General features: G+C 47.0%; 1 protein-coding gene across 1 annotated transcript; it reads left to right on the top strand.

The window, feature by feature from the left end:
- The first annotated feature begins 1,078 nt into the window (after positions 1-1,078).
- On the top strand, positions 1,079-27,720 carry LOC120023108 (dihydropyrimidinase-related protein 5-like). The gene is made up of 14 exons (XM_038967080.1): positions 1,079-1,156; positions 8,029-8,083; positions 8,274-8,486; positions 19,042-19,200; positions 19,479-19,658; positions 20,087-20,155; positions 21,129-21,173; positions 22,477-22,552; positions 22,812-22,968; positions 24,613-24,754; positions 25,290-25,432; positions 26,466-26,673; positions 27,006-27,171; positions 27,355-27,720. Exons 2-14 carry the CDS (start codon positions 8,036-8,038, stop codon positions 27,438-27,440), a joined length of 1,692 nt encoding a protein of 563 aa, XP_038823008.1. The 5' UTR covers positions 1,079-1,156; positions 8,029-8,035; the 3' UTR covers positions 27,441-27,720.

Genomic DNA, 27,720 nt, shown 5'->3' with positions numbered 1-27,720 from the left:
CACTGGAATTGTGATACAGTGAATTCTAAGTGAAATAATCTGTCTGTAAACAATTGTTGGAAAAATGACTTGTGTCATGCACAAAGTAGATGTCCTAACCGACTTGCCAAAACTATAGTTTGTTAACAAGAAATTTGTGGAGTGGTTGAAAAACTAGTTTTAATGACTCCAACCTAAGTGTATGCAAACTTCCGACTTCAACTGTATATATACAGTACCAATCAAAAGTTTGGACACACCTACTCATTCAAGGATTTTTCTTTATTTTTACTATCTTCTACATTGTAGAATATTAGTGAAGACATCAAAACTACGAAGTAACACATATGGAATCATGTAGTAACCAAAAAAGTGTTAAACTAATAAAAATATATTTTATATTTGAGATTCTTCAAAGTAGCCAACCTTTGCCTTGATTACAGCTTTGCACACTCTTGGCATTCTCTCAGCCAGCTTCATGAGGAATGTTTTTCCAGTCTTGAAGGAGTTCCCACATATGCTGAGCAGTTGTTGGCTAATTTTCCTTCACTCTGCGGTCCAACTCATACCAGACCATCTCAATTGGCACAACTCCAATATATGTTTGTTTTTTTCTAAGTTGCCGAAATGCCACATGCGTTCACTTACATTATTAGTACATTTATATTATTAGTACATTTGTAACAACTTAACTGTTACGAAACTTCTATTCGATCACTGTTACGAAACTTCTATTCGATCACATAAGCCTTACGTAGCAAATTAGCAATTACATTTTTTGTTGACCATATTCGACACTCTCGTTGACCTCCATACAAAGATTCCTCACTTCGTGGGTTTATTTTCGTGGACATATTTTGGGCGGAGTAAAACCTCTCGCTTCGCCTCTTCCTCTCTGTTCCTACCCACTGCCTCCAACAATGGTACAGCCCCCTCCAAGTGGATACGCCCTAAGTGCATACTGATTGGTTCCTCTGGTGGCCGAATCTGCATTATCTACCGGTGATTGGAGCGTCTGCACGTTGCACGGGTTTGGATGCTGTGACCGGAGGTTGAGAAGCCTGGATTCTGCTCGCTGTCTACCGCAAGTGTTCGTCTCATTCAGCGGATTGGTGCTGTTGTAGGCTATCAGAAAGTAACCAAAAAGGCGTTTTGGAGCCGTAGGCCGGTAGGAGAGGTATGTGGAACGAGATTGTGATATGCAGCCTTAGCATACAGTTATGTACTAAGAATAAAGTGAATAAGCTTTGACTTGGGGACCCAGACTCTGCGCTGTGCGGGTGTAGCCAATGGATCGGCCCTAGACAACGATGCTTGCTTTATGTGGATACTTTGTTTCTCATTCTGACTGGCAGAATGTCTAGTGTCTGCTACCCGGCGTCCTGACTGCTTCTTGTATATTTCTGATTCTGCCTTCCTAATTCCTTTCATGCCATCATTAGCTTTTGTTGGGTAGTCGAAATTATAACCTAATAGGCTATAGGCTACCAGTAGAGGGAACGTAAGCGCTATAGCTAGCTATCCAATTGCACATGCTATGAATTTGGCCCATCGATTTCTAGGTTCCAAGTGCAACATTATCTTTTAGACTGTGGGATGGAATAAAGTATTTATTAATATAGGGTGTTCCGTTATTATGGGAGGGAGGGAGGGTTTTGGGAACCGTTTTCTGCGTCGGTTTGGAACATTATGTATCCTGAAGGCCGATGTTTCTTTGTGTCAATGTAGGATGTGCGATGTATTATTGTTGATCTATGATTTATTATATTCAATTCATATTCTGTCCTTAATTGTTATAGACTATAATCTAGGGTCAAGCCTTTAACATGTGCATTAACGTTGGAATTGCTATAATTTATGGTTGTATCAATCTGTAACGTTTCAAACTCCATGACCAATTGTCCAAAGACGTATCCATGTTGGCTACTGTCATTTCTATGTTTGTGACAATTTTGTGCAATATCCTATAAACACTATTTGTAAAAGACTTAGGTCCGACAATACATTAGGCTAGCCTACACAAGACAACCTGCTGGTACGTTATTATTTTTTGCAGGAGCCTAATTATTTGTGCTCCACCCTGAAATGTGTATATTTTAAAAAGTAGCCTGTATGGGTTTCTTTTCTACCCGTGGAAGGCATATTGTTGAAACTTCATTCGTTCATTAATTATACATCATAAAACACTCAGTAAGATGTGGGTCAACCAGTAGAAGTGATGGATAACAAATGGTTGATGCATGTTCCCTCCCTCCCATATTTCAATGTGACGTTTTAGACATCAGCTGTCTGCCTTTAAAATTGGCCAAGATGTGCATCTGAACATGCATGGTCAAGATGACATCTAGTCAACATTTTTATATAGATCATCTCAGCTCCCTATCTGGAGCTATGAGGAGAGAGAGCATATGGTAAACCTGCCAGCTGCCGCACCCTCACACCCACACACGTAGGCATGGTGCACAGTCTGCACACGCCCTCACTGTGCATGGATAACGCATACACTCCCACACTCACCACGTCTCACACCATGCACACACAAGAGGGGGGAGTCCCTTGGGGGATATTTATCATATTATTCCAATACATTGTATTGTATTGGAAAATGTGAATATCTTAACGTTCTGATGAGATAATAGATCCCTCTATGTCCTGCTCCACAGTATACTTGCACCACAGTACACCTATACACTATGTACAGTTGAAGTTTACATACATTTTAGCCAAATACATTTCAACTCAGTTTTTCACAATTCCTGACATTTAATCCTAGTAAAAATTCCCAGTCTTAGGTCAGTTAGAATCACCACTTTATTTTAAGAATATGAAATGTCAGAATAATAGTAGAGAGAATGATTTATTTCAGCTTTTATTTCTTTCATCACATTCCCACTGGGTCAGAAGTTTACATACACTCAATTAGTATTTGGTAGCATTGCCTTTAAATTGTTTAACTTGGGTCAAACGTTTCAGGTAGCCTTCCACAAGCTTCCCACAATAAATTGGGTGAATTTTGGCCCATTCCTCCTGACAGAGCTGGTGTAACTGAGTCATGTTTGTAGGCCTCCTTGCTCGCACACGCTTTTTCAGTTCTGCCCACAATTTTTCAATGGGATTGAGGTCAGGGCTTTGATGGCCACTCCAATACCTTGACTTTGTTGTTCTTAAGCCATTTTGCCACAACTTTGGAAGAATGCTTGGGGTCGTTGTCCATTTGGAGGACCCATTTGCGACCAAGCTTTAACTTCCTGACTGATGTCTTGAGATGTTTCTTCAATATATCCACATAATTTTCCTACCTCATGATGCCATCTATTTTGTGAAGTGCACCAGTCCCTCCTGCAGCAAAGCACCCCCACCACATGATGCTGCCACCCCCGTGCTTCACGGTTGGGATGGTGTTCTTCGGCTTGCAAGCCTCCCCCTTTTTCCTCCAAACATAACGATGGTCATTATGGCCAAACAGTTCTATTTTTGTTTCATCAGACCAGAGGATATTTCTCTAAAAAGTACGATCTTTTTCCCCATGTGCAGTTGCAAACCGTAGTCTGGCTTTTTTTATGGCGGTTTTGGAACAGTGGCTTCTTCCTTGCTGAGTGGCCTTTCAGGTTATGTTGATATAGGACTCGTTTAACTGTGGATATAGATACTTTTGTACCTGTTTCCTCCAGCATCTTCACAAGGTCCTTTGCTGTTCTGGGATTGATTTGCACTTTTTGCACCAAAGTACGTTCATCTCTAGGAAACAGAACGCGTCTCCTTCCTGAGCCGTATGACGGATGCGTGGTCCCATGGTGTTTATACTTACGTACTATTGTTTGTACAGATGAACGTGGTACCTTAAGGCATTTCAAAATTACTCCCAAGGATGAACCAGACTTGTGGCGGTCTACAAGTCTTGGCTGATTTCTTTTGATTTTCCCATGATGTCAAGCAAAGAGGCACTGAGTTTGAAGGTAGGCCTTGAAATACAGGTAAACCTCCAATTGACTCAAATTATGTCAATTAGCCTATCAGAAGCTTCTAAAGCCACGACATCATTTTCTGGAATTTTCCAAGCTGTTTAAAGGCACAGTCAACGTAGTGTATGTAAACGTCTGACCCACTGGAAATGTGATACAGTGAATTCTTGTAACGGCAGCCTTCCCTCTCTTCACTAGAAGAGGGGGTGAAACAGGGATCAGACCAACACGCAGCGTAGCCAGTGCTCAACATGTTTAATACGACAAATAAACAGTGAACACGATACAAAACAAAATAACAAATGTGGCAAACCGATACAGTCCTTTCTGGTGCAGACAAAACACAAAGACAGGAAACAATCACCCACAAAATCCCAACACAAAACAAGCCTCCTATATATGATTCTCAATCAGGGACAACGATTGACAGCTGCCTCTGATTGAGAACCATATTAGGCTGGACACAGAAACAGACAAACTAGACACACAACATAGACTTCCCACCCAGCTCACGTCCTGACCAACACTAAACAAGCAAAACACATAAGAACTCTGGTCAGGACGTTACAGTACCCCCCTCCTGAGGTGCGGACTCCGAACGCACCCCTAAAACTCAAGAGGAGGGTCTGGGTGGGCATCTGTCCGCGGTGGGGGCTCCGGCGCAGGACGAGGACACCACTCCACCACTGTCTTTGTCCCCCTCCTTAGCGTCCTTTGAGTGGCGACCCTCGCCCCCGACCTTGGCCTAGGAATCCTCCCCAAGGCCCCCACATGATTTAGGAGACAGCTCAGGACAGAGAGGTAGCTCAGGACAGAGAGGTAGCTCAGGACAGAGAGGTAGCTCAGGACAGAGGGGCAGCTCCGGACTGAGGGGCAGCTCCGGGCTGAGGGGCAGCTCCGGGCTGAGGGGCAGCTCCGGGCTGAGGGGCAGCTCCGGGCTGAGGGGCAGCTCCGGGCTGAGGGGCAGCTCATGACTGGAGGGCAGCTCATGACTGGAGGGCAGCTCATGACTGGCTGGCGGCTCTGGCGGCTCCTGACTGGCTGGCGGCTCTGGCGGCTCCTGACTGGCTGGCGGCTCTGGCGGCTCCTGACTGGCTGGCGGCTCTGGCGGCTCCTGACTGGCTGGCGGCTCTGGCGGCTCCTGACTGGCTGGCGGCTCTGGCGGCTCCTGACTGGCTGGCGGCTCTGGCGGCTCCTGACTGGCTGGCGGCTCCTGACGGCTCAGACGGCGCTGGGCAGACGGACGGCTCAGACGGCGCTGGGCAGACGGACGGCTCAGACGGCGCTGGGCAGGCGGGCGGCTCAGACGGCGCTGGGCAGGCGGGCGGCTCAGACGGCGCTGGGCAGGCGGGCGGCTCAGACGGCGCTGGGCAGACGGCAGTGCAGGCGGCGTTGGGCAGACGGCCGACTCTGACCTGCTGAGGCGCACAGTAGGCCTGGTGCGTGGTGCCGGAACTGGTGTTACCGGACTGGAAACACGCACCTCAAGGCTAGTGCGGGGAGCAGGAACAGGGCACACTGGACTCTCGAGGCGCACAGGAGGCTTGGTGCGTGGTGCCGGAACTGGAGGTACTGGGCTGGAGACACGCATCATAGGGCTAGTACGTGGAGGAGGAACAGGGCTCTGGAGACGCACTGGAAGCCTGGTGCGTGGTGTAGGCACTGGTGGTACTGGGCTGGGGCGGGAAGGTGGCGCCGGATATACCGGACCGTGCAGGCGTACTGGCTCCCTTGAGCACCGAGCCTGCCCAACCTTACCTGGTTGAATGCTCCCCGTAGCCCGTCCAGTGCGGGGAGGTGGAATAACCCGCACTGGGCTGTGTTGGCGAACCGGGGACACCATGCGTAAGGTTGGTGCCATGTACACCGGCCCGAGGAGACGTACTGGAGGCCAGATATGTAGAGCCGGCTTCATGGAACTTGGCTCAATGCTCAATCTAGCCCGGCCAGTGCGGGGAGGTGGAATAACCCGCACCGGGCTATGCACACGTACAGAAGACACCGTGCGCTCTTCCGCATAACACGGTGTCTGCCCGTACTTTCGCTCTCCACGGTAAGCATGGGAAGTGGGCGCAGGTCTCCTACCTGACTTCGCCACACTATCCTTTAGCCCCCCCCAATACATTTTTGGGGTTTCTTCATGGGCTTCTTACCGCGTCGTCGTGCTAACCTCATTCGCCGGTATCCCTCTGCACATTGCTCCATCGAATCCCAGGCGGGCTCCGGCACTCTCCAGGGGTCAACCGACCACCTGTCTATTTCCTCCCAAGTGGTGTAACCCAGATCCGGCTCCTGCTGCCGAGCTAGCTCCTCGAAACGCCGCCTCTCTGCTTTTGCTGCCTCCAGCTCTGCTTTGGGGCGGCGATACTCCTCTGGCTCTGCCCAGGGTCTTTTTCCGTCCAGCTCGTCCTCCCATGTCCATCTCTCCTGGTCCCGCTGCTGCTGCTGCTGCCGCTGCTGCCCGTTGCTACGCTGCTTGGTCCGAGTTTGGTGGGTGGTTCTGTAACGGCAGCCTTCCCTCTCTTCACTAGAAGAGGGGGTGAAACAGGGATCAGACCAACACGCAGCGTAGCCAGTGCTCAACATGTTTAATACGACAAATAAACAGTGAACACGATACAAAACATAATAACAAATGTGGCAAACCGATACAGTCCTTTCTGGTGCAGACAAAACACAAAGACAGGAAACAATCACCCACAAAATCCCAACACAAAACAAGCCTCCTATATATGATTCTCAATCAGGGACAACGATTGACAGCTGCCTCTGATTGAGAACCATATTAGGCTGGACACAAAAACAGACAAACTAGACACACAACATAGAATTCCCACCCAGCTCACGTCCTGACCAACACTTAACAAGCAAAACGTTACAATTCTAAGTGAAATAATCTGTCTGTAAACAATTGTTGGAAAAATGACTTGTGTCATGCACAAAGTAAATGTCCTAACCGACTTGCCAAAACTATAGTTTGTTAACAAGAAATTTGTGGAGTGGTTGAAAACAACTAGTTTTAATGACTCCAACCTAAGTGTATGTAAACTTCTGACTTCAACTGTATGTACAGGTTCATGTGTGGTTTTAGAATAATAAATAAAATAATGTAATTCTGTGATGGATAGAAGCCAGTGTGTGTGTTTTTGTCCAGACAGCTAAGGGGTGTTTGGTTATACTCATTGACAGACAGACAGCTAAGGGGTGTTTGGTTATACTCATTGACAGACAGACAGCTGAGGGGTGTTTGGTTATACACATTGACATACAGACAGCTAAGGGGTGTTTGGTTATACACATTGACAGACAGACAGCTGAGGGGTGTTTGGTTATACACATTGACATACAGACAGCTGAGGGGTGTTTGGTTATACACATTGACAGACAGACAGCTAAGGGGTGTTTGGTTATACACATTGACATACAGACAGCTAAGGTGTGTTTGGTTATACACATTGACAGACAGACAGCTAAGGGGTATTTGGTTATACACATTGACAGACAGACAGCTAAGGGGTGTTTGGTTATACACATTGACATACAGACAGCTAAGGGGTGTTTGGTTATACACATTGACATACAGACAGCTAAGGGGTGTTTGGTTATACACATTGACATACAGACAGCCAAGGGGTGTTTGGTTATACTCATTGACATACAGACAGCTGAGGGGTGTTTGGTTATACTCCGTGACAGACACAGCCTCCGAGTCAAGCCTGTTAGTTGATGTCACAGCAGCCTGGCCAGGCCAAGCTGAGAACACAATATTTATTGTGTTATAACTTGTTTTAGAACACAGCGATTCATTTGTGTTCTTCAATGGGTCCCTCCCTCCTCATCTGAATGTAATGCCAATGACTGTCAGTAGTACCACAGCTTGTATATACCAAGTTGTAGTTGAAGGGTTGTGGTATTGCTGGTCAGGAAACTAATACCATTCTCCATGAGAGTGAAAAGTGATTTCTCATCTGCGTGTCTCTCTTTCAGAGGTAAAATCTACTTTTTTTTCTTCTACAATGCTCGTTTTGGGACTAACTCCCTGCACCACAAGTGAGAGAAGTGCTAACCCTTCACTTCTCTCTTCCAGAGCCATCATGTCTTCCAGTTCAGCGACAACCAGGATCCTGATCAAGGGTGGCAAGGTGGGTGTGTTGTGTTGACTGCTGTTGTTGTGGTTATTGATGGTGGTGGTGAAGATCCCAGTGGGACTGAAACATTGTCTGTTCATCTAAAATATATCACTGGAGACTATTGCAGAGTTGTGGATATTACCGGTTTCATTTATTATTTTTTTCTGTCCAGCACCTGATTCATGCATTTTTTTCCCACCAGGTGGTGAACGATGACGTGACGCAGGAGGCAGACGTCTACATTGAGAACGGCATCATCATGCAGGTGGGGGAGGGGCTGATGATCCCGGGAGGGGCCAAGGTGATTGACGCTTCTGGGAAACTGGTCCTCCCCGGGGGGATCGACACCAGTGTGCACCTCCAGCAGACGTTCATGAATGCTACCACCGTGGACGACTACTACAGCGGCACCAAGGTAACTGTTGGCTGTATGGTCTTCAGGAGTCCTGTCTGTGAGGTTGAGAGAGAAAAACACTGCTGTATGCTTTACCCTCAATAACAGTGTGGTGGGCTTTACCCTCAATAACAGTGTGGTGGGCTTTACCCTCAATAACCCAGTGTGGTGGGCTTTACCCTCAATAACAGTGTGGTGGGCTTTACCCTCAATAACAGTGTGGTGGGCTTTACCCTCAATAACCCAGTGTGGTGGGCTTTACCCTCAATAACCCAGTGTGGTGGGCTTTACCCTCAATAACCCAGTGTGGTGGGCTTTACCCTCAATAACCCAGTGTGGTGGGCTTTACCCTCAATAACCCAGTGTGGTGGGCTTTACCCTCAATAACCCAGTGTGGTGGGCTTTACCCTCAATAACCCAGTGTGGTGGGCTTTACCCTCAATAACAGTGTGGTGGGCTTTACCCTCAATAACCCAGTGTGGTGGGCGTTACCCTCAATAACCCAGTGTGGTGGGCGTTACCCTCAATAACCCAGTGTGGTGGGCTTTACCCTCAATAACCCAGTGTGGTGGGCTTTACCCTCAATAACCCAGTGTGGTGGGCGTTACCCTCAATAACCCAGTGTGGTGGGCTTTACCCTCAATAACAGTGTGGTGGGCTTTACCCTCAATAACAGTGTGGTGGGCTTTACCCTCAATAACAGTGTGGTGGGCTTTACCCTCAATAACCCAGTGTGGTGGGCTTTACCCTCAATAACAGTGTGGTGGGCTTTACCCTCAATAACAGTGTGGTGGGCTTTACCCTCAATAACAGTGTGGTGGGCTTTACCCTCAATAACCCAGTGTGGTGGGCTTTACCCTCAATAACAGTGTGGTGGGCTTTACCCTCAATAACCCAGTGTGGTGGGCTTTACCCTCAATAACCCAGTGTGGTGGGCTTTACCCTCAATAACAGTGTGGTGGGCTTTACCCTCAATAACAGTGCGGTGGGCTTTACCCTCAATAACAGTGTGGTGGGCTTTACCCTCAATAACCCAGTGTGGTGGGCTTTACCCTCAATAACAGTGTGGTGGGCTTTACCCTCAATAACAGTGCGGTGGGCTTTACCCTCAATAACAGTGCGGTGGGCTTTACCCTCAATAACAGTGTGGTGGGCTTTACCCTCAATAACAGTGTGGTGGGCTTTACCCTCAATAACAGTGTGGTGGGCTTTACCCTCAATAACCCAGTGTGGTGGGCTTTACCCTCAATAACAGTGCGGTGGGCTTTACCCTCAATAACAGTGTGGTGGGCTTTACCCTCAATAACAGTGTGGTGGGCTTTACCCTCAATAACAGTGTGGTGGGCTTTACCCTCAATAACAGTGTGGTGGGCTTTACCCTCAATAACCCAGTGTGGTGGGCGTTACCCTCAATAACCCAGTGCGGTGGGCGTTACCCTCAATAACAGTGTGGTGGGCGTTACCCTCAATACCCCAGTGTGGTGGGCGTTACCCTCAATAACCCAGTGTGGTGGGCTTTACCCTCAATAACAGTGTGGTGGGCTTTACCCTCAATAACAGTGTGGTGGGCTTTACCCTCAATAACAGTGTGGTGGGCTTTACCCTCAATAACAGTGTGGTGGGCTTTACCCTCAATAACAGTGTGGTGGGCTTTACCCTCAATAACAGTGTGGTGGGCGTTACCCTCAATAACAGTGTGGTGGGCTTTACCCTCAATAACAGTGTGGTGGGCTTTACCCTCAATAACAGTGTGGTGGGCTTTACCCTCAATAACCCAGTGTGGTGGGCTTTACCCTCAATAACCCAGTGTGGTGGGCTTTACCCTCAATAACCCAGTGTGGTGGGCTTTACCCTCAATAACCCAGTGTGGTGGGCTTTACCCTCAATAACCCAGTGTGGTGGGCGTTACCCTCAATAACCCAGTGTGGTGGGCTTTACCCTCAATAACAGTGTGGTGGGCTTTACCCTCAATAACAGTGTGGTGGGCTTTACCCTCAATAACAGTGTGGTGGGCTTTACCCTCAATAACCCAGTGTGGTGGGCTTTACCCTCAATAACAGTGTGGTGGGCTTTACCCTCAATAACCCAGTGTGGTGGGCTTTACCCTCAATAACAGTGTGGTGGGCTTTACCCTCAATAACCCAGTGTGGTGGGCTTTACCCTCAATAACAGTGTGGTGGGCTTTACCCTCAATAACAGTGCGGTGGGCGTTACCCTCAATAACCCAGTGTGGTGGGCTTTACCCTCAATAACCCAGTGTGGTGGGCTTTACCCTCAATAACAGTGTGGTGGGCTTTACCCTCAATAACCCAGTGTGGTGGGCTTTACCCTCAATAACAGTGTGGTGGGCTTTACCCTCAATAACCCAGTGTGGTGGGCTTTACCCTCAATAACAGTGTGGTGGGCTTTACCCTCAATAACAGTGCGGTGGGCGTTACCCTCAATAACCCAGTGTGGTGGGCTTTACCCTCAATAACAGTGTGGTGGGCTTTACCCTCAATAACCCAGTGTGGTGGGCTTTACCCTCAATAACAGTGCGGTGGGCTTTACCCTCAATAACAGTGTGGTGGGCTTTACCCTCAATAACCCAGTGTGGTGGGCTTTACCCTCAATAACAGTGTGGTGGGCTTTACCCTCAATAACAGTGTGGTGGGCTTTACCCTCAATAACCCAGTGTGGTGGGCTTTACCCTCAATAACAGTGCGGTGGGCTTTACCCTCAATAACAGTGTGGTGGGCGTTACCCTCAATAACCCAGTGCGGTGGGCGTTACCCTCAATAACCCAGTGCGGTGGGCGTTACCCTCAATAACAGTGTGGTGGGCTTTACCCTCAATAACAGTGTGGTGGGCTTTACCCTCAATAACAGTGTGGTGGGCTTTACCCTCAATAACAGTGATGTGGGCTTTACCCTCAATAACAGTGTGGTGGGCTTTACCCTCAATAACAGTGTGGTGGGCTTTACCCTCAATAACCCAGTGTGGTGGGCTTTACCCTCAATAACAGTGTGGTGGGCTTTACCCTCAATAACCCAGTGTGGTGGGCTTTACCCTCAATAACAGTGTGGTGGGCTTTACCCTCAATAACAGTGCGGTGGGCGTTACCCTCAATAACCCAGTGTGGTGGGCTTTACCCTCAATAACCCAGTGTGGTGGGCTTTACCCTCAATAACAGTGTGGTGGGCTTTACCCTCAATAACCCAGTGTGGTGGGCTTTACCCTCAATAACAGTGTGGTGGGCTTTACCCTCAATAACCCAGTGTGGTGGGCTTTACCCTCAATAACAGTGTGGTGGGCTTTACCCTCAATAACAGTGCGGTGGGCGTTACCCTCAATAACCCAGTGTGGTGGGCTTTACCCTCAATAACCCAGTGTGGTGGGCTTTACCCTCAATAACCCAGTGTGGTGGGCTTTACCCTCAATAACAGTGCGGTGGGCTTTACCCTCAATAACAGTGTGGTGGGCTTTACCCTCAATAACCCAGTGTGGTGGGCTTTACCCTCAATAACAGTGTGGTGGGCTTTACCCTCAATAACAGTGTGGTGGGCTTTACCCTCAATAACCCAGTGTGGTGGGCTTTACCCTCAATAACAGTGCGGTGGGCTTTACCCTCAATAACAGTGTGGTGGGCGTTACCCTCAATAACCCAGTGCGGTGGGCGTTACCCTCAATAACCCAGTGCGGTGGGCGTTACCCTCAATAACAGTGTGGTGGGCTTTACCCTCAATAACAGTGTGGTGGGCTTTACCCTCAATAACAGTGTGGTGGGCTTTACCCTCAATAACAGTGATGTGGGCTTTACCCTCAATAACAGTGTGGTGGGCTTTACCCTCAATAACAGTGTGGTGGGCTTTACCCTCAATAACCCAGTGCTGTAGGTGTTACCCTCAATAACCCAGTGATGTGGGTGTTACCCTCAATAACCCAGTGATGTAGGTGTTACCCTCAATAACCCAGTGCTGTAGGTGTTACCCTCAATAACCCAGTGATGTGGGTGTTACCCTCAATAACCCAGTGCTGTAGGTGTTACCCTCAATAACCCAGTGCTGTAGGTGTTACCCTCAATAACCCAGTGCGGTGGGCGTTACCCTCAATAACCCAGTGCGGTGGGCTTTACCCTCAATAACAGTGTGGTGGGCTTTACCCTCAATAACCCAGTGATGTGGGCGTTACCCGCAATAACCCAGTGCTGTAGGCATTACCCTCAATATATAAGGGCACCATGCGAGACCCAGATGCAGACACAGGAGGCAGATGGTTAGAGTCCAAGATGTTTATTAACAATCCAAAAGGGGAAGGCAAGAGAATGGTCGTGGACAGGCAAAAGGTCAAAACCAGTTCAGAGTTCCAGAGGTACAGACTGGCAGGCAGGCTCGAGGGCAGGCAGAATGGTCAGACAGGCGGGAATGGAGTCCAGGAAAAACAGGCAAAGTTCAAATCCAGGAGGACTAGTAAAAGAGAATAGAAAAGCAGGCGCATGGGAACAACACGCAGGTTGACTTAAACATACAAGACGAACTGGCACAAAGAGACAGGAAACACAGGGATAAATACACTGGGGAAAATAAGAGACACCTGGAGGGGGTGGAGACAATCACAAGGACAGGCGAAACAGATCAGGGCCTGACACAATAACCCAGTGTGGTGGGCATTACCCTCAATAACCCAGTGCTGTTGGCTGCACTGGGTTATTGAGGGTAATGCCAGAGGACCTCGCCTCTGAGTCTGGTTTCTTTACTCCTGTGCTGCTGCTTGCTCTTTGGGGATTAAGGCGGGGTTACTTGATGTAAAAAAGGCTGTATCAAACAACTTTGATTCATTGACAAAAAGGACAAGTGTTTTAGGACTGGCATTACGCTCTCTCTCTCTGTCTCTCTCTGTATTTTGGTAGAAACCTGCAGCAAGGTTGGACTAGCAATGCCAAATACTCAGTTACAACAATGACATTCCCAGTGGCAAGAACAGGTTGTAATGATGTCATTATTACAATGCCCTCTGGGAATTTGGCAATATACTAATAGGTCATTGCAATGATGAACTGTCAAATGTAATGGTAGCAACTATATGGTTTTGTACAGCAACGAGAGTCAATACGGTGTTATGGGAAGACAGAGATATAGTTACCACGCATCAATTGATAATGATAATTGACCCAGCCTTGTGGGAAACGAACAACCATCTGTCAGACATATTCCACCTCACTGTAACCCACTGGACCACCATGTGCCACCATGGCAACTAAATAAATTAATCTTCCCAGTGTGCCTTGCAGCGTGAGAAAATAACTTAAGATTTTGTATGGAGACAGACTCCTGAATCCTTCCTCCCTGAATCCCAAGCCGACCCTTAGTCCCTGATTCCCTCATCCCTACACACTCCTGGAGATCTGAATAGAAGGCCAAATCCCACTCAACCTCTCAGAAGGCAAATTGAAGTAATTACCATATTGCCAATAAATTACCAATTCTCTTTGATCTACAGAAATGGTTAGGGGTTGATTAGGGATTCAGGGAGAGAGTAAGAAATATTCAGAGAACTACTATTGAACCGGGCGTGGTTAGGACTCAGATGCTGCATTTATTTAGACCGAGATAGTGGATGCATAATTCTGCTGACTCAAGCTAGATATGATACATTATTCTCTGTTCTGAGTCATCTTTATTTTATTATATAACTCACTTCCCCATCAATGATTTATATAGATGTAGCAGGAAGCTGTGGAAGCTGTAGCAGCAGGCGGACTGCACAGGCCGAATTTAAAGATTCTATTCCATTATATTCTGTATTCTTTTCCATTTTATTCTGTTCTGTTCTATTCTGTTTTCTATTATATTATATTCTATCAGTGCACTGAAGGGAGAGCTGGAGGGATAGAGAGAGAGGGATAAAGGGAGAGACAGAGCAGGATGGAGAGAGAGAAAAAGAGAGACAGCGAGGAAAAACAGAGAGCGACTTTAACTATTTGATATTATTATAAAATATGTTTTTATTACAATGTATATTGTATACATTTGTTGCTATGGCAATATTGACTCAATGTTTTTCATGCCAATAAAACAGCTTAAATTTGAGAGAGACAGAGAGAAATGGAGACAGACATATGAGGGAAAGAGAGAGCGAGAGGTGGTGGGGCTGGGGAAGCAAGCAGACTGAGACTGGGGCTATCCCAGATCACTTCAGGGCATGGATGAACCATCCATCACTATGCTCAACCACCCAGAGATTACACACAGCGTCTGAGAGCATAGCTGTGTTTTAGACCACAAGCTAGCCAAGGATATGTTATCATTCTTCTAAACCCCCCCCGTCAATCAACCGTAGCTGCTGCTGTGCTGCCTGGCTAGAGTACCAAGACAAATGCAGATCGGTTTCTGTTTCCATGGTTACCATAGGGCTGCTGCAAAGACTGCTGAAATTACCTTTTCCCTCAGGTAATTTTGCTTGAAGACAATAGTTCTCAAACACACTACACTAGACACACTTACAGCCCTTACCAGACACTCCTCCACTCTCTCTAGGGTCAGCTGACTCAAAGATGCTATTTGGAGGATGCACTTAACAGCACAGTAACAGACTCGGTTGGTGTTTTAAAGGATTTAATATAGTAGGTATTTTGTTTTACATCAGTATCAACCTGGTTTTCGAAGGATTTAGAACAAATTTTATTAGTCACATGCGCCGAATAATACAGGTGTAGTAGACCTTACAGTGAAATGTTTACTTACGAGTCCCTAACCAACAATGCAGTTTAAAAAAATACGGATAAGAAATAAAATTAACAAGTAATTAAAGAGCAGCAGTAAAATAACAAGAGCGAGATTATATACATGGGGTACCGGTACAGTCAATGTGCGGGGGCACCGGTTAGTTGAGGTAGTATGTACATGTAGTTAGAGTTATTAAAGTGACTATGCATAGATGATAACAGAGAGTAGCAGCGGTGCAAAAGGGGGGAGGGGGGCAATTCAAGGTAGCCATTTTATTAGGTGTTCAGGAGTCTTATGGCTTGTGTGTAGAAGCTGTTTAGAGGCCTCTTGGACCTAGACTTGGCGCTCCGGTACCGCTTGCCATGCTGTAGCAGAGAGAACAGTCTATGACTCGGGTGGCTGGAGTCTTTGACAATTTTTAGGGCCTGCTTCTGACACCGCCTGGTATAGAGGTCCTGGATGGCAGGGAGCTTGGCCCCAGTGATGTACTGGGCCGTTAGCACTACCCTCTGTAGTGCCTTGCGGTCGGAGGCCAAGCAGTTGCCATACCAGGCAGTGATGCAACCAGTCAGGATACTCTCGATGGTGCAGCTGTAGAACCTTTTGAGGATCTGAGAACCCATGCCAAATATTTTCAGTCTCCTGAGGGGGAATTAGGTTTTGTCGTGCCCTCTTCACGACTGTCTTGGTGTGCTTGGACCATGTTAGTTTGTTGGTGACGTGGACACCAAGGAACTTGAAGCTCTCAACCTGCTCCACTGCAGCCCCGTCGATAAGAATGGGGGCGTGCTCGGTTCACTTTTTCCTTTAGTCCACAATCATCTCCTTTGTCTTGATTACGTTGAGGGAGAGGTTGTTGTCCTGGCACCACATGGCCAGGTCTCTGACCTCCTCCCCATAGGCTGTCTCGTCGATGATCAGGCCTACCACTGTTGTGTCATCGGCAAACTTAATGATGGTGTTGGAGTCATGCCTGGCCGTGAACAGGGAGGACAGGAGGGGACTGAGCACGCACCCCTGAGGGGCCCCTGTGTTGAGGATCAGCGTGGCGGATGTGTTGTTACCTACCCTTACCACCTGGGGGGCGGCCCGTCAGGAAGTCCAGGATCCAGTAGCAGAGGGAGGTGTTTAGTCCCAGGGTCCATAGCTTATCAATGAGCTTTGAGGGCACTATGGTGTTGAACGCTGAGCTGTAGTCAATGAATAGCATTCTCATATAGGTGTTCCTTTTGTCCAGGTGGGAAAGGGAAATGTGGAGAGCAATAGAGATTGCATCATCTGTGGATCTGTTGGGGCGGTATGCAAATTAGTGGGTCTAGGGTTTCTGGGATACTGGTGTTGATGTGAGCCATGACCAGCCTTTCGAAGCACTTCATGGCTACAGACGTGAGTGCTATGAGTCGGTAGTCATTTAGGCAGGTTACCTTAGTGTTCTTGGGCACCAGCACTATGGTGGTCTGCTTAAAACATGTTGGTATTACAGACTCCGACAGGGAGAGGTTGAAAATGTCAGTGAAGACACTTGCCAGTTGGTTAGCGTGTACACGTCCTGGTAATCCGTCTGGCCCTGCGGCCTTGTGAATGTTGACCTGTTTAAAGGTCTTACTCACATCGGCTGCGGAGAGTGTGATCACACAGTCTTCCAGAACAGCTGGTGCTCTCATGCATGTTTCAGTGTTATTTGCCTCGACGCGAGCATAGAGGTAGTTTAGCTCGTCTGGTAAGCTCGTGTCACTGGGCAGCTCTCAGTGGGGCTTCCTGTTGTAGTCTGTAATGGTTTGCAAGCCCTGCCATATCCGACAAGCCTCAGCCGGTGTAGTACGATTCGATCTTTGTTCTCTATTGATGCTTTGCCTGTTTGATGGTTCCTCGGAGGGCATAGCGGAATTTCTTATAAGCTTCCGGGTTAGTCCTGCTCCTTGAAAGTGGCAGCTCTAGCCTTTAGCTCAGTGTGGATGTTGCCTGTAATTCATGGCTTCTGGTTGGGGTATGTACGTATGGTCAATATTGGGATGACGCCATCGATGCACTTATTGATGAAGCCAATGACTGATGTGGTGTACTCCTCAATGCCATCGGAAGAATCCAGGAACATATTCCAGTCTGTGCTAGCAAAACAGTCCTGTAGCTTAGCATCTGCTTCATCTGACCACTTTTTTATTGATCTAGTCACTGGTGCTCCCTGCTTTAAATTTTGCTTGTCAGCAGGAATCAGAAGGATAGAATTATGGTCAGATTTGCCAAATGGAGGGCGAGCTTTGTATGTGCCTCTGTGTGTGGAGTAAAGATGGTCCAGAGTAATTTTTTATTTTTTTTCCTCTGGTTGCACATTTAACATGCTGATAGAAATTTGGTAAAACTGATTTAAGTTTCCCTGCATTAAAGTCTCCGGCTACTAGGAGCGCCGCCTCTGGGTGAGGGTTTTCTTGTTTGCTTATGGCGGAATACAGCTCATTCAATGCTATCTTAGTGCCAGCCTCTGACTGTGGTGGTATGTAAACAGCTATGTAAAATACAGATAAATTCTCTAGGTTGGTAGTGTGGTCTACAGTTTATCATGAGATACTCTACCTCAGGCAAGCAATAGCTCGAGACTTCCTTAGATATCGTGCACCAGCTGTTATTTTCAAAAATATATAGTCCGTCGCCCCTTGTCTTACCAGACGCCGCTGTTCTATCCTGCCGGTGCAGCGTATAACCAGCCAGCTGTATATTGACAGTGTCGTCGTTCAGCCACGTCTCCGTGAAGCATAAGATAGTACAGTTTTGAATGTTCCGTTGGTAGATTAATCTTTCGCTTAGGTCATCTATTTTATTGTCCAAAGATTGCAGGTTTGATAGCAGAATGGAAGGAAGTGGGGGTTTATTCGAGCGCCTACGAATGCTCAGAAGGCAGCCTGCCCTCCGGACCCTTTTTCTTCGCAACCTCTTCACGCAAATCATGGGGATCTAGGCCTGTTCCCGAGAAAGCAGTATATTGTTTGCGTCAGACTCGTTTAAAGGGAAAAAAGGATTCTGAACATGTAATGGAGCAGTAGTGAAGCTTTCATAGGTTGGAATCTATGAATATAGAAATGTATCCTATAGAATCATATTTTAAATGTTTGACTATTAGGATGGCCATACAATGCATTGCTCATTCCTACATTTTGGATCTAGTATGTCTGCCTCTGCTTGAATAGCTGATTGATGGTCCTTGTTGTAATAAACAATGAGAGGACTGACCGCTGCTTGATATACATTAGTTAGCTCACTGACCATCATTAATTACTATAATACCTCTTCATTAGACCCCCCTGGTTTGGGTTACCTCCCTGTCCCCTTCCCTGCTTCTAATCTAGTTACTGATAGATGTATGGGTTTTCCATGTGTGTGTTCCAAATGGCACCCTAGTTCCTATATAGAGCACTGCTTTTGACCAGGGTCCATAGGTGGTCCGTAGTACACGAAATAGGGTGCCATTTGGGGTGCAGACTATAACATCCACCCAGCAAATAAACGTTAAGGCCAACGTTAAGGCCAACGTTAAGGCCAACGTTAAGGCCAACGTTAAGGCCAACGTTAAGGCCAACGTTAAGGGTAATTGACACATTTTACTGTTGATTCATTTCAAAGCTGGGGCAACAGTGACATGTTCATTCTGTCTTGCTCTAAATTTATAGAGAATAATCAATGCATGCAATTCCTTACTAACTAGATGTGACAAGGTTACGAGGCCTTAGAGGGCATGTGTGTGTCCTCTACTACAACCTATACTGCCCTGTGCCTTATAGGTGACAACGTTTCCACTATTTAGGTCCCATCACCTTTTATAAAGACCTGCTCAAATACATTGAATGTGTGTATGTCATCTTTTTCTATTCCTTCTACAGGCAGCCCTGGCTGGAGGGACCACCATGGTTATAGGACATGTGTTACCAGAGAAGAACGAATCTCTGCTGGAAGCCTATGAGAAGACCCGCTCCCAGGCTGACAGTAAAGCCTGCTGCGATTACGCCCTGCATATGGGGGTCACCTGGTGGGGGCCAAAGGTAACTGTCGTACTCCTTTGATAACTGGAGTTCGGTGGTATTACACCCTTTTCCATTTTACTGAGCTAAGATGAACCAAACAGAGCCGATCTTTACTACACTGGCCTGATTAAACATCCACAAGTTACTGGATCTGTGCTGGAAAATACATTATGAAAGGAAGATATCCAAGCCAGCACAGTACATATTCAGGTAGGCATGATAATGTGAAAAGGTGTGACTCCTGACTGTGTTCATCTTGTACAGGTGAACTCTAAACTCTAACCCCTGACCTGTAGGTACGAGCTGAGATGGAGAGCCTGGTGAGAGATAAAGGCATCAACTCGTTCCAGATGTTCATGGCCTATAAGGACCTGTTCATGCTGAGGGACTCTGAGCTCTTCCAGGCCCTACAGAACTGTAAGGACATCGGGGCCGTGGCCCGCGTACTCGCTGAGAACGGAGAGCTGGTGGCCGAGGTGGGTCAGAGACTCTGGTTCAATATGTAGTTCCATATCACTGACTTTTCTTCCATCGTATCTTTGAACAGAAAGAAATGATCTGTAATGATTCAGATTCTAAAAACTTTTATCTCAATGAGGCAAGTCATTTGCAGCAACCACAATACATACAAACATAATCACATTTTTTACAAACATCAACATCAGAATATCAAAGGATATTTACAGGCAAGTAGGCTGGATAAGTGCAATTTCATATGAGTTGTGTTGTGAGAACTGGTGGCAGAGCAGAGGTGAGACAGAGACCATATAGCTAGAATTACTAGAACGGACATTCAACGTTATGTGATGGATGGGCCAGCGGACATATTTAGTGTACTCTCTATTTCTATGGGTGATGCAACACATACACCAGGATTCATTACATCATCCTGTGGGTTTTCTAGGGCGCCAAGGAGGCATTGGACCTGGGCATCAGCGGCCCTGAGGGCATCGAGATCAGCAGACCAGAGGAGGTAAGACCAATCAAATGTATTTTATAAAGCCCTTTTTACATCAGCAGTTGTCACAGAGTGCTTTCCAGATACCCAGCCTAAAACCCCAAAGAGCAAGCAATGCAGAGGCAGAAGACGTTCTCTTTACTCTTGTAGCCTGTACTCATATCTGACCACATACTCCCTTGTCTTTCTTTCCATGCTTCATAGACATCGATGGAATACATTTCTATTGTGGATATCAGCCCTTCATAATATTGTAATGACCCTAGCGTTATGGATATCAGCCCTTCGTAATATTGTAATGACCCTAGCGTTATGGATATCAGCCCTTCGTAATATTGTAATGACCCTAGCGTTATGGATATCAGCCCTTCGTAATATTGCAATGACCCTAGCGTTATGGATATCAGCCCTTCATAATATTGCAATGTCCCTAGCGTTATGAATATCAGCCCTTCGTAATATTGCAATGACCCTAGCGTTATGGATATCAGCCCTTCATAATATTGTAATGACCCTAGCGTTATGGATATCAGCCCTTCATAATATTGTAATGACCCTAGCGTTATGAATATCAGCCCTTCATAATATTGTAATGACCCTAGCATTATGAATATCAGCCCTTCATAATATTGCAATGTCCCTAGCGTTATGGATATCAGCCCTTCATAATATTGTAATGACCCTAGCGTTATGAATATCAGCCCTTCGTAATATTGTAATGACCCTAGCGTTATGGATATCAGCCCTTCATAATATTGTAATGACCCTAGCGTTATGAATATCAGCCCTTCATAATATTGTAATGACCCTAGCGTTATGGATATCAGCCCTTCATAATATTGTAATGACCCTAGCGTTATGGATATCAGCCCTTCATAATATTGTAATGACCCTAGCGTTATGAATATCAGCCCTTCGTAATATTGCAATGACCTTTTGAGTAGCCTTATGCTACTCAACACAATATTCTGTTTCTTCTGTCTCACAGCTGGAGGCAGAGGCCACCCATCGTGCGATTACCATCGCCAATAGGGTGAGTGTGTGTTCTGTGTCAAGTTGTTGCATTTTCTATATCATCAAGCACATCAGCACAGTGGGTACACCACATGACCAAAAGTATGTGGACACCTGCTCATCGGAACATCTCATTCCAAAATCATGGGTATTAATATGGAGTTGGTCCCCCCCCTTTGCTGCTATAATAGATTCCACTCTTCTTGGAAGGCTTTCCAATAGATGTTGGAACATTTCCGTGGGGACTTGCTTCCATTCATCCACAAGAACATTAGTGAGGTCGGGCACTGATGGGGTTGACCACACCGATCTCGACAAACCATTTCTATATGGACCTTGCTTTGTGCACAGGGGCATTGTCATGCTGAAACAGGAAAGAGCCTTCCCCAAACTGTTGCCCCAAAGTTGGAAGCACAGAATTGTCTAGAATGTCATTGTATGCTGTAGCGTTAAGATTTCCCTTCACTGGAACTAAGGGGTCTAGCCCGAACCATAAAAAACAGCTCCAGAGCATTATTCCTCTTTTACCAAACTTTACAGTTGGCACTATGCATTCGGGCAGGTAGCGTTCTCCTGGCATCCGCCAAACCAAGATTCGTCCGTCGGACTGCCAGATGGTGAAGCGTGATTCATCACTCCAGAGAACGCGTTTCCACTGGTCCAGAGTCCAATGGCTGCGAGCTTTACACCACCCCAGTCGACGTTTGGCATTGCGCATGGTGATCTTAGGTTTGTATGCGGCTGCTCGGCCATGGAAACCCATTTCATGAAGCTCTCGACAAACCGTTCTTCTACTGATGCTGCTTCCAGAGGCAGTTTGGAACTCGGTAGTCAGTGTTACAACCGAGGACAGACTATTTTTACACGCTTCAGCACTCGGCGGTCCCGTTCTGTGAGCTTGTGTGGTGTACCACTTCGCGGCGGAGCTGTTGTTGCTCCTAGATGTTTCCACTTCACAATAACAGCACTAACAGTTGACCGGGGCTGCTCTATCAGGGCAGAAATTTGACAAACTGACTTGTTGGAAAGGTGGCATCCTATGACGGTGCCACGTTGAAAGTCACTGAGCTCTTCAGTAAGGCCATTCTACTGCCAATGTTTGTCTATGGAGATTGCATGGCTTCTGCTCGATTTTATAGAACTGTAAACAAACGGTGTGGCTTAAATAGCCTAATCCACTAATTTGAAGGGGTGTCCACATACTTTTGTATATATAGTATAACTGATTGGGAAATACCCTGCCATATGAAGGGCAATGGTTTTTCTGGTGAAAGCAAAGGAAACTCTCTAAGACATGTTGTCTCTCTGTCATTCTCCCTCAGGCCCACTGCCCTATCTACCTTGTCAACGTGTCCAGCATGTCAGCAGGAAATGTGCTCGCCACAGCCAAGATGCAGGGTAAGGCATTTCCTGTCCTGTCCTACCTGTCCTGTTCTGTCTTACCCTATTCTATTCTGTTCTGTCCTGTTAGATCAGAGATTTCCTGTGGTTTGTTACACTCTGGTGGTTTGGTCTGGTCTGATCTGGTCTTCACTAGAAATTATTTTGGAACCCCTGTCTGTCTGTTTTGTACAGTAACTGGCCAATACTACATTCTACACACTACACATGACTATCTATGGCTCTGTAGGAACCCATCTTACTCATCTGTCTGTAGGTAAAGTAGTCCATGGGGAGACGACCACGGCCCATGCAGTGCTAAACGGTCTGCAGTACTACCACCAGGACTGGGCCCATGCTGCAGCCTACGTCACAGTGCCTCCTCTACGTCTGGACCCCAATACACCAAACTACCTGATGAGTCTACTGGGGAAGTAAGAGCACACACACACTTACCTGATGAGTCTACTGGGGAAGTAAGAGCTCACACACTTACCTGATGAGTCTACTGGGGAAGTAAGAGCACACACACACTTACCTGATGAGTCTACTGGGGAAGTAAGAGCACACACACACTTACCTGATGAGTCTACTGGGGAAGTAAGAGCACACACACACTTACCTGATGAGTCTACTGGGGAAGTAAGAGCACACACACTTACCTGATGAGTCTACTGGGGAAGTAAGAGCTCACACACTTACCTGATGAGTCTACTGGGGAAGTAAGAGCTCACACACTTACCTGATGAGTCTACTGGGGAAGTAAGAGCACACACACACTTACCTGATGAGTCTGCTGGGGAAGTAAGAGGGGAACGTTTCCTTTGTAATCTGCTAAACGTGTTTAATGTTTGAGCCGACATCCGCAGCATTTTCATCTAATGTGATGTCCCTGAACGTCGGGAATTGTCTTCAAAATTCTAGCGCTGTGCACAGATCGTAAATCTACGTCGGATTGAATCCAGGCACCAGTCTGTTGGCATTCAATGATATAATCCAGGCACCAGTCTGTTGGCTTTCAGTGATATAATCCAGGCACCAGTCTGTTGGCTTTCAGTGATATAATCCAGGCACCAGTCTGTTGGCTTTCAGTGATATAATCCAGGCACCGGTCTGTTGGCGTTCAATGATATAATCCAGGCATCAATCAAGCAATCAATCAATCAAGTTTATTTTATATAGCCCTTCGTACATCAGCTAATATCTCGAAGTGCTGTACAGAAACCCAGCCTAAAACCCCAAACAGCAAGCAATGCAGGTGTAGAAGCACGGTGGCTAGGAAAAACTCCCTAGAAAGGCCAAAACCTAGGAAGAAACCTAGAGAGGAACCAGGCTATGAGGGGTGGCCAGTCCTCTTCTGGCTGTGCCGGGTGGAGATTATAACAGAACTATGCCAAGATGTTCAAAATGTTCATAAGTGACAAGCATGGTCAAATAATAATCATGAATAATTTTCAGTTGGCTTTTCATAGCCGATCATTAAGAGTTGAAAACAGCAGGTCTGGGACAGGTGGCGGTTCCATAACCGCAGGCAGAACAGTTGAAACTGGAATAGCAGCAAGGCCAGGCGGACTGGGGACAGCAAGGAGTCATCATGCCCGGTAGTCCTGACGTATGGTCCTAGGGCTCAGGTCCTCCGAGAGAGAGTCTGTTGGCGTTCAGTGATATAATCCAGGCACCGGTCTGTTGGCGTTCAATGATATAATCCAGGCACCGGTCTGTTGGCGTTCAATGATATAATCCAGGCACCGGTCTGTTGGCGTTCAGTGATATAATCCAGGCACCGGTCTGTTGACGTTCAGTGATATAATCCAGGCACCGGTCTGTTGACGTTCAGTGATATAATCCAGGCACCGGTCTGTTGGTGTTCAGTGATATAATCCAGGCACCGGTCTGTTGGCTTTCAGTGATAATATCATGTTTCAACTCAGTTTCCCTCCTGACTCGTCCTCTCCTCCTTCTCTCTGGTCTTTTAACAGTGACACTCTTAACATTGTGTTATCAAATCAAAGTTAATGAAATTATGGTGTGTGTGTTTCCCCTGACCTATCATCTCCTCCTCCTCTTGTCTACTGCAGTGACACGCTGAACGTAGTGGTGTCTGACCACCGTCCCTTCACCACCAAACAGAAGGCTATGGGCAAGGATGACTTCACAAAGATACCCCACGGAGTCCCGGGCATCCAGGACCGCATGAGCGTCATCTGGGAGAGAGGAGTGGTAGGCAACGATATAAATAGTAATATAGTATCTCTGTCTAGGCAACGATATAAGTAATATTATAGTATCTCTGTCTAGGCAACAATATAAATAGTAATATAGTATCTCTGTCTAGGCAACAATATAAGTAATATTATAGTATCTCTGTCTAGGCAACGATATAAATAGTATTATAGTATCTCTGTCTAGGCAACAATATAAATGGTAATATAGTATCTAAATAGTATTATAGTATCTCTGTCTAGGCAAAGATCTGTGCTTTACGACCAGATGGCTAAAAACATGACAAACGTGATGTATCTCTATGTATGAAGGCAAAGCTCTACAGCTGGATAGAAAGAAAACAGAAAGATTAGATCTGCTATTGTTGTTGCTGTAACTAACTTGTACCATGGTGCAGACAGAAATGTATCTGTTGCAATATTTGTTGTGCATGGTCTATGATAAATACATATGATGTTTGATTCTAGTGGTAAACATATTGATAACAGAATTTCCCTCTGACATGGAACATTTTGATCCCCTGCTAATCTAGGTTGGAGGCAAGATGGATGAGAACCGTTTTGTTGCGGTGACCAGTTCCAACGCAGCTAAGATCTACAACCTTTACCCCAGGAAGGGTAGGATCATCCCAGGGGCTGACGCTGACGTGGTGGTCTGGGACCCAGAAGGGACCAGGTATGTAAAGCTAGCCACTCACTCCCTCCCTTCTCACTACTACCGCTACATCAACCCTTTACCCCCTGGGGGAGGTGGGGGATGTTGTACCCCCTGTGGGAGGTTGGAGGTCGTACCAGGGAGGTTGTACCCCCTGGGGGAGGTTGGGGGAGGTTGTACCCCCTGGGGGAGGTTGTTGGAGGTTGTACCCCCTGGGGGAGGTTGGGGGATGTTGTACCCCCTGGGGGAGGTTGGGGGATGTTGTACCCCCTGGGGGAGGTTGGAGGTTGTACCAGGGAGGTTGTACCCCGTGGGGGAGATTGTACCCCCTGGGGGATGTTATACCCCCTGGGGAGGTTGGAGGTTGTACCCCCTGGGGGAGGTTGTAGGTTGTACCAGGGAGGTTGTACCCCCTGGGGGAGGTTGTAGGTTGTACCAGGGAGGTTGTACCCCCTGGGGGAGGTTGGAGGTTGTACCCCCTGGGGGAGGTTGTAGGTTGTACCAGGGAGGTTGTACCCCCTGGGGGAGGTTGTAGGTTGTACCAGGGAGGTTGTACCCCCTGGGGGAGGTTGGGGGATGTTGTACCCCCTGGGGGAGGTTGGAGGTTGTACCAGGGAGGTTGTACCCCCTGGGGGAGGTTGGGGGATGTTGTACCCCCTGTTGGAGGTTGTACCAGGGAGGTTGTACCCCCTGGGGGAGGTTGTACCAGGGAGGTTGTACCCCCTGGGGGAGGTTGAGGTTTTCCTTTGATAGTGCAATAAATGTGATGAATGTACACTTTAATAGACTTTGGAAGGTAATTTACATGTGATCCCTGTGAATGTCGGGGAAAAAGCCTTTATAAGGCACATTGTCGGCTGTCTAGTGCGTTGGGCTACAACGTGCCTTGCATTGAATTCGGCCTTACAGTAACAGTGAGTGAATAAATGTTCTGCCCATGATCCATGCGAGAATTTATCCTACAATGCTGGTGTTACTAGCGTTTTTCTCGACTGAGCCACACAAGACCAATAACAGTAGTAGGTGTGAAGAAGACATGTTTCTCTGTTTCCAGGACCATCTCTGTGGACAACCAGGTGCAGGGTGGAGACTACAACCTGTACGAGAGTCTCCGTTGCCATGGTGTCCCCCTGGTTACCATCAGCCGTGGCCGTCTGGTCTATGAGAACGGCGTGTTCACGTGTTCTGAGGGCTCTGGGAAGTTCTATCCTCTCAGGACCTTCCCAGACTACCTCTATAAAAAGATGGTGCAGCGGGAGAAGGTACTGTACAAAGCTATCAACAGGATGTGGATTTTAAAATGTTTACAGCATTGTCATCAAGTGTTTTACTGTCTATAACCAGAGACTAATGATCCTGTGTGTCTGCCTCTCTGCCTGTGTGTCTGCCTCTCTGCCTGTGTGTCTGCCTCTCTGCCTGTGTGTCTGCCTCTCTGCCTGTGTGTCTGCCTCTCTGCCTGTGTGTCTGCCTCTCTGCCTGTGTGTCTGCCTCTCTGCCTGTGTGTCTGCCTCTCTGCCTGTGTGTCTGCCTCTCTGCCTGTGTCTGTGTCTCTCTGCCTGTGTCTGTGCCTCTGCCTCTCTCTGACTCTCCTCAGTGTCAGGCCCTGAAGGCGGTGGAGCGTGAGCCGTACGAAGGAGACGTAGCAGTGATGCATTCTGGGAAGAAGGACTGTGGACCGTGTGACGGGGACACTCCAACACGACCACACACCAAGCACGGAGGACAGAGAGACCTGCATGAGTCTAGCTTCAGCCTTTCTGGTAACACACACTGCATCGCTTTGCAAATTGGGATTTTATCATTTGCATCCCTGCCTCTAAGGCGTAGAGAACTTTATTAATCACCAGCTATGATGCAGTATCTACTCTGTCTCATGAACAATTAGCTCATTTTTGCTAACCTGACAGATTCTAATTTATCTTGTTGTCTATCAATCTCTCCAGGTTCCCAGATCGATGATAAAACCCCAAAGAGATCTTCTGCGAGGATTCTGGCCCCCCCAGGTGGTCGATCCAGTGGAATCTGGTAACTGTGTGGAAGACTAGCGAGTTCTAGAACCAAACGGCTACCATAGTTCTCAATTACAATGAAGAATGGAACCAGGGCCAACCAAGACGACTGCTTGTTACGTTCACCCAGAAAGCATAAAAAGAAAAACATCATTCACATTTTATTTGAAAAACGAACGCACGTAGTATTTAGTGTATACATGATGACCGTCTGAATAACATTTTATATGACATTTTAGTATTGGGATATCTGCCTGTATGGTCGAAACCTGAACAATATTGGGCTTAACTTTAAAAAAA

This window comes from Salvelinus namaycush, chromosome 28 (genome assembly GCF_016432855.1).
Source record: "Salvelinus namaycush isolate Seneca chromosome 28, SaNama_1.0, whole genome shotgun sequence".
In the NCBI taxonomy this organism is placed as follows: domain Eukaryota; kingdom Metazoa; phylum Chordata; class Actinopteri; order Salmoniformes; family Salmonidae; genus Salvelinus; species Salvelinus namaycush.
This window is presented reverse-complemented; position numbering and strand designations above follow the sequence as displayed.

Coding starts and splice junctions, on each gene's coding strand:
- LOC120023108 (XM_038967080.1), top strand. CDS start 8,036: ATGTCTTCCAGTTCAGCGACAACCAGGATCCTGATCAAGGGTGGCAAG. Junction 22,969..24,612: donor CTGATGAGTCTACTGGGGAA/GTAAGAGCACAC, acceptor TGTCTACTGCAG/TGACACGCTGAACGTAGTGG. Junction 24,755..25,289: donor TCATCTGGGAGAGAGGAGTG/GTAGGCAACGAT, acceptor CTGCTAATCTAG/GTTGGAGGCAAGATGGATGA.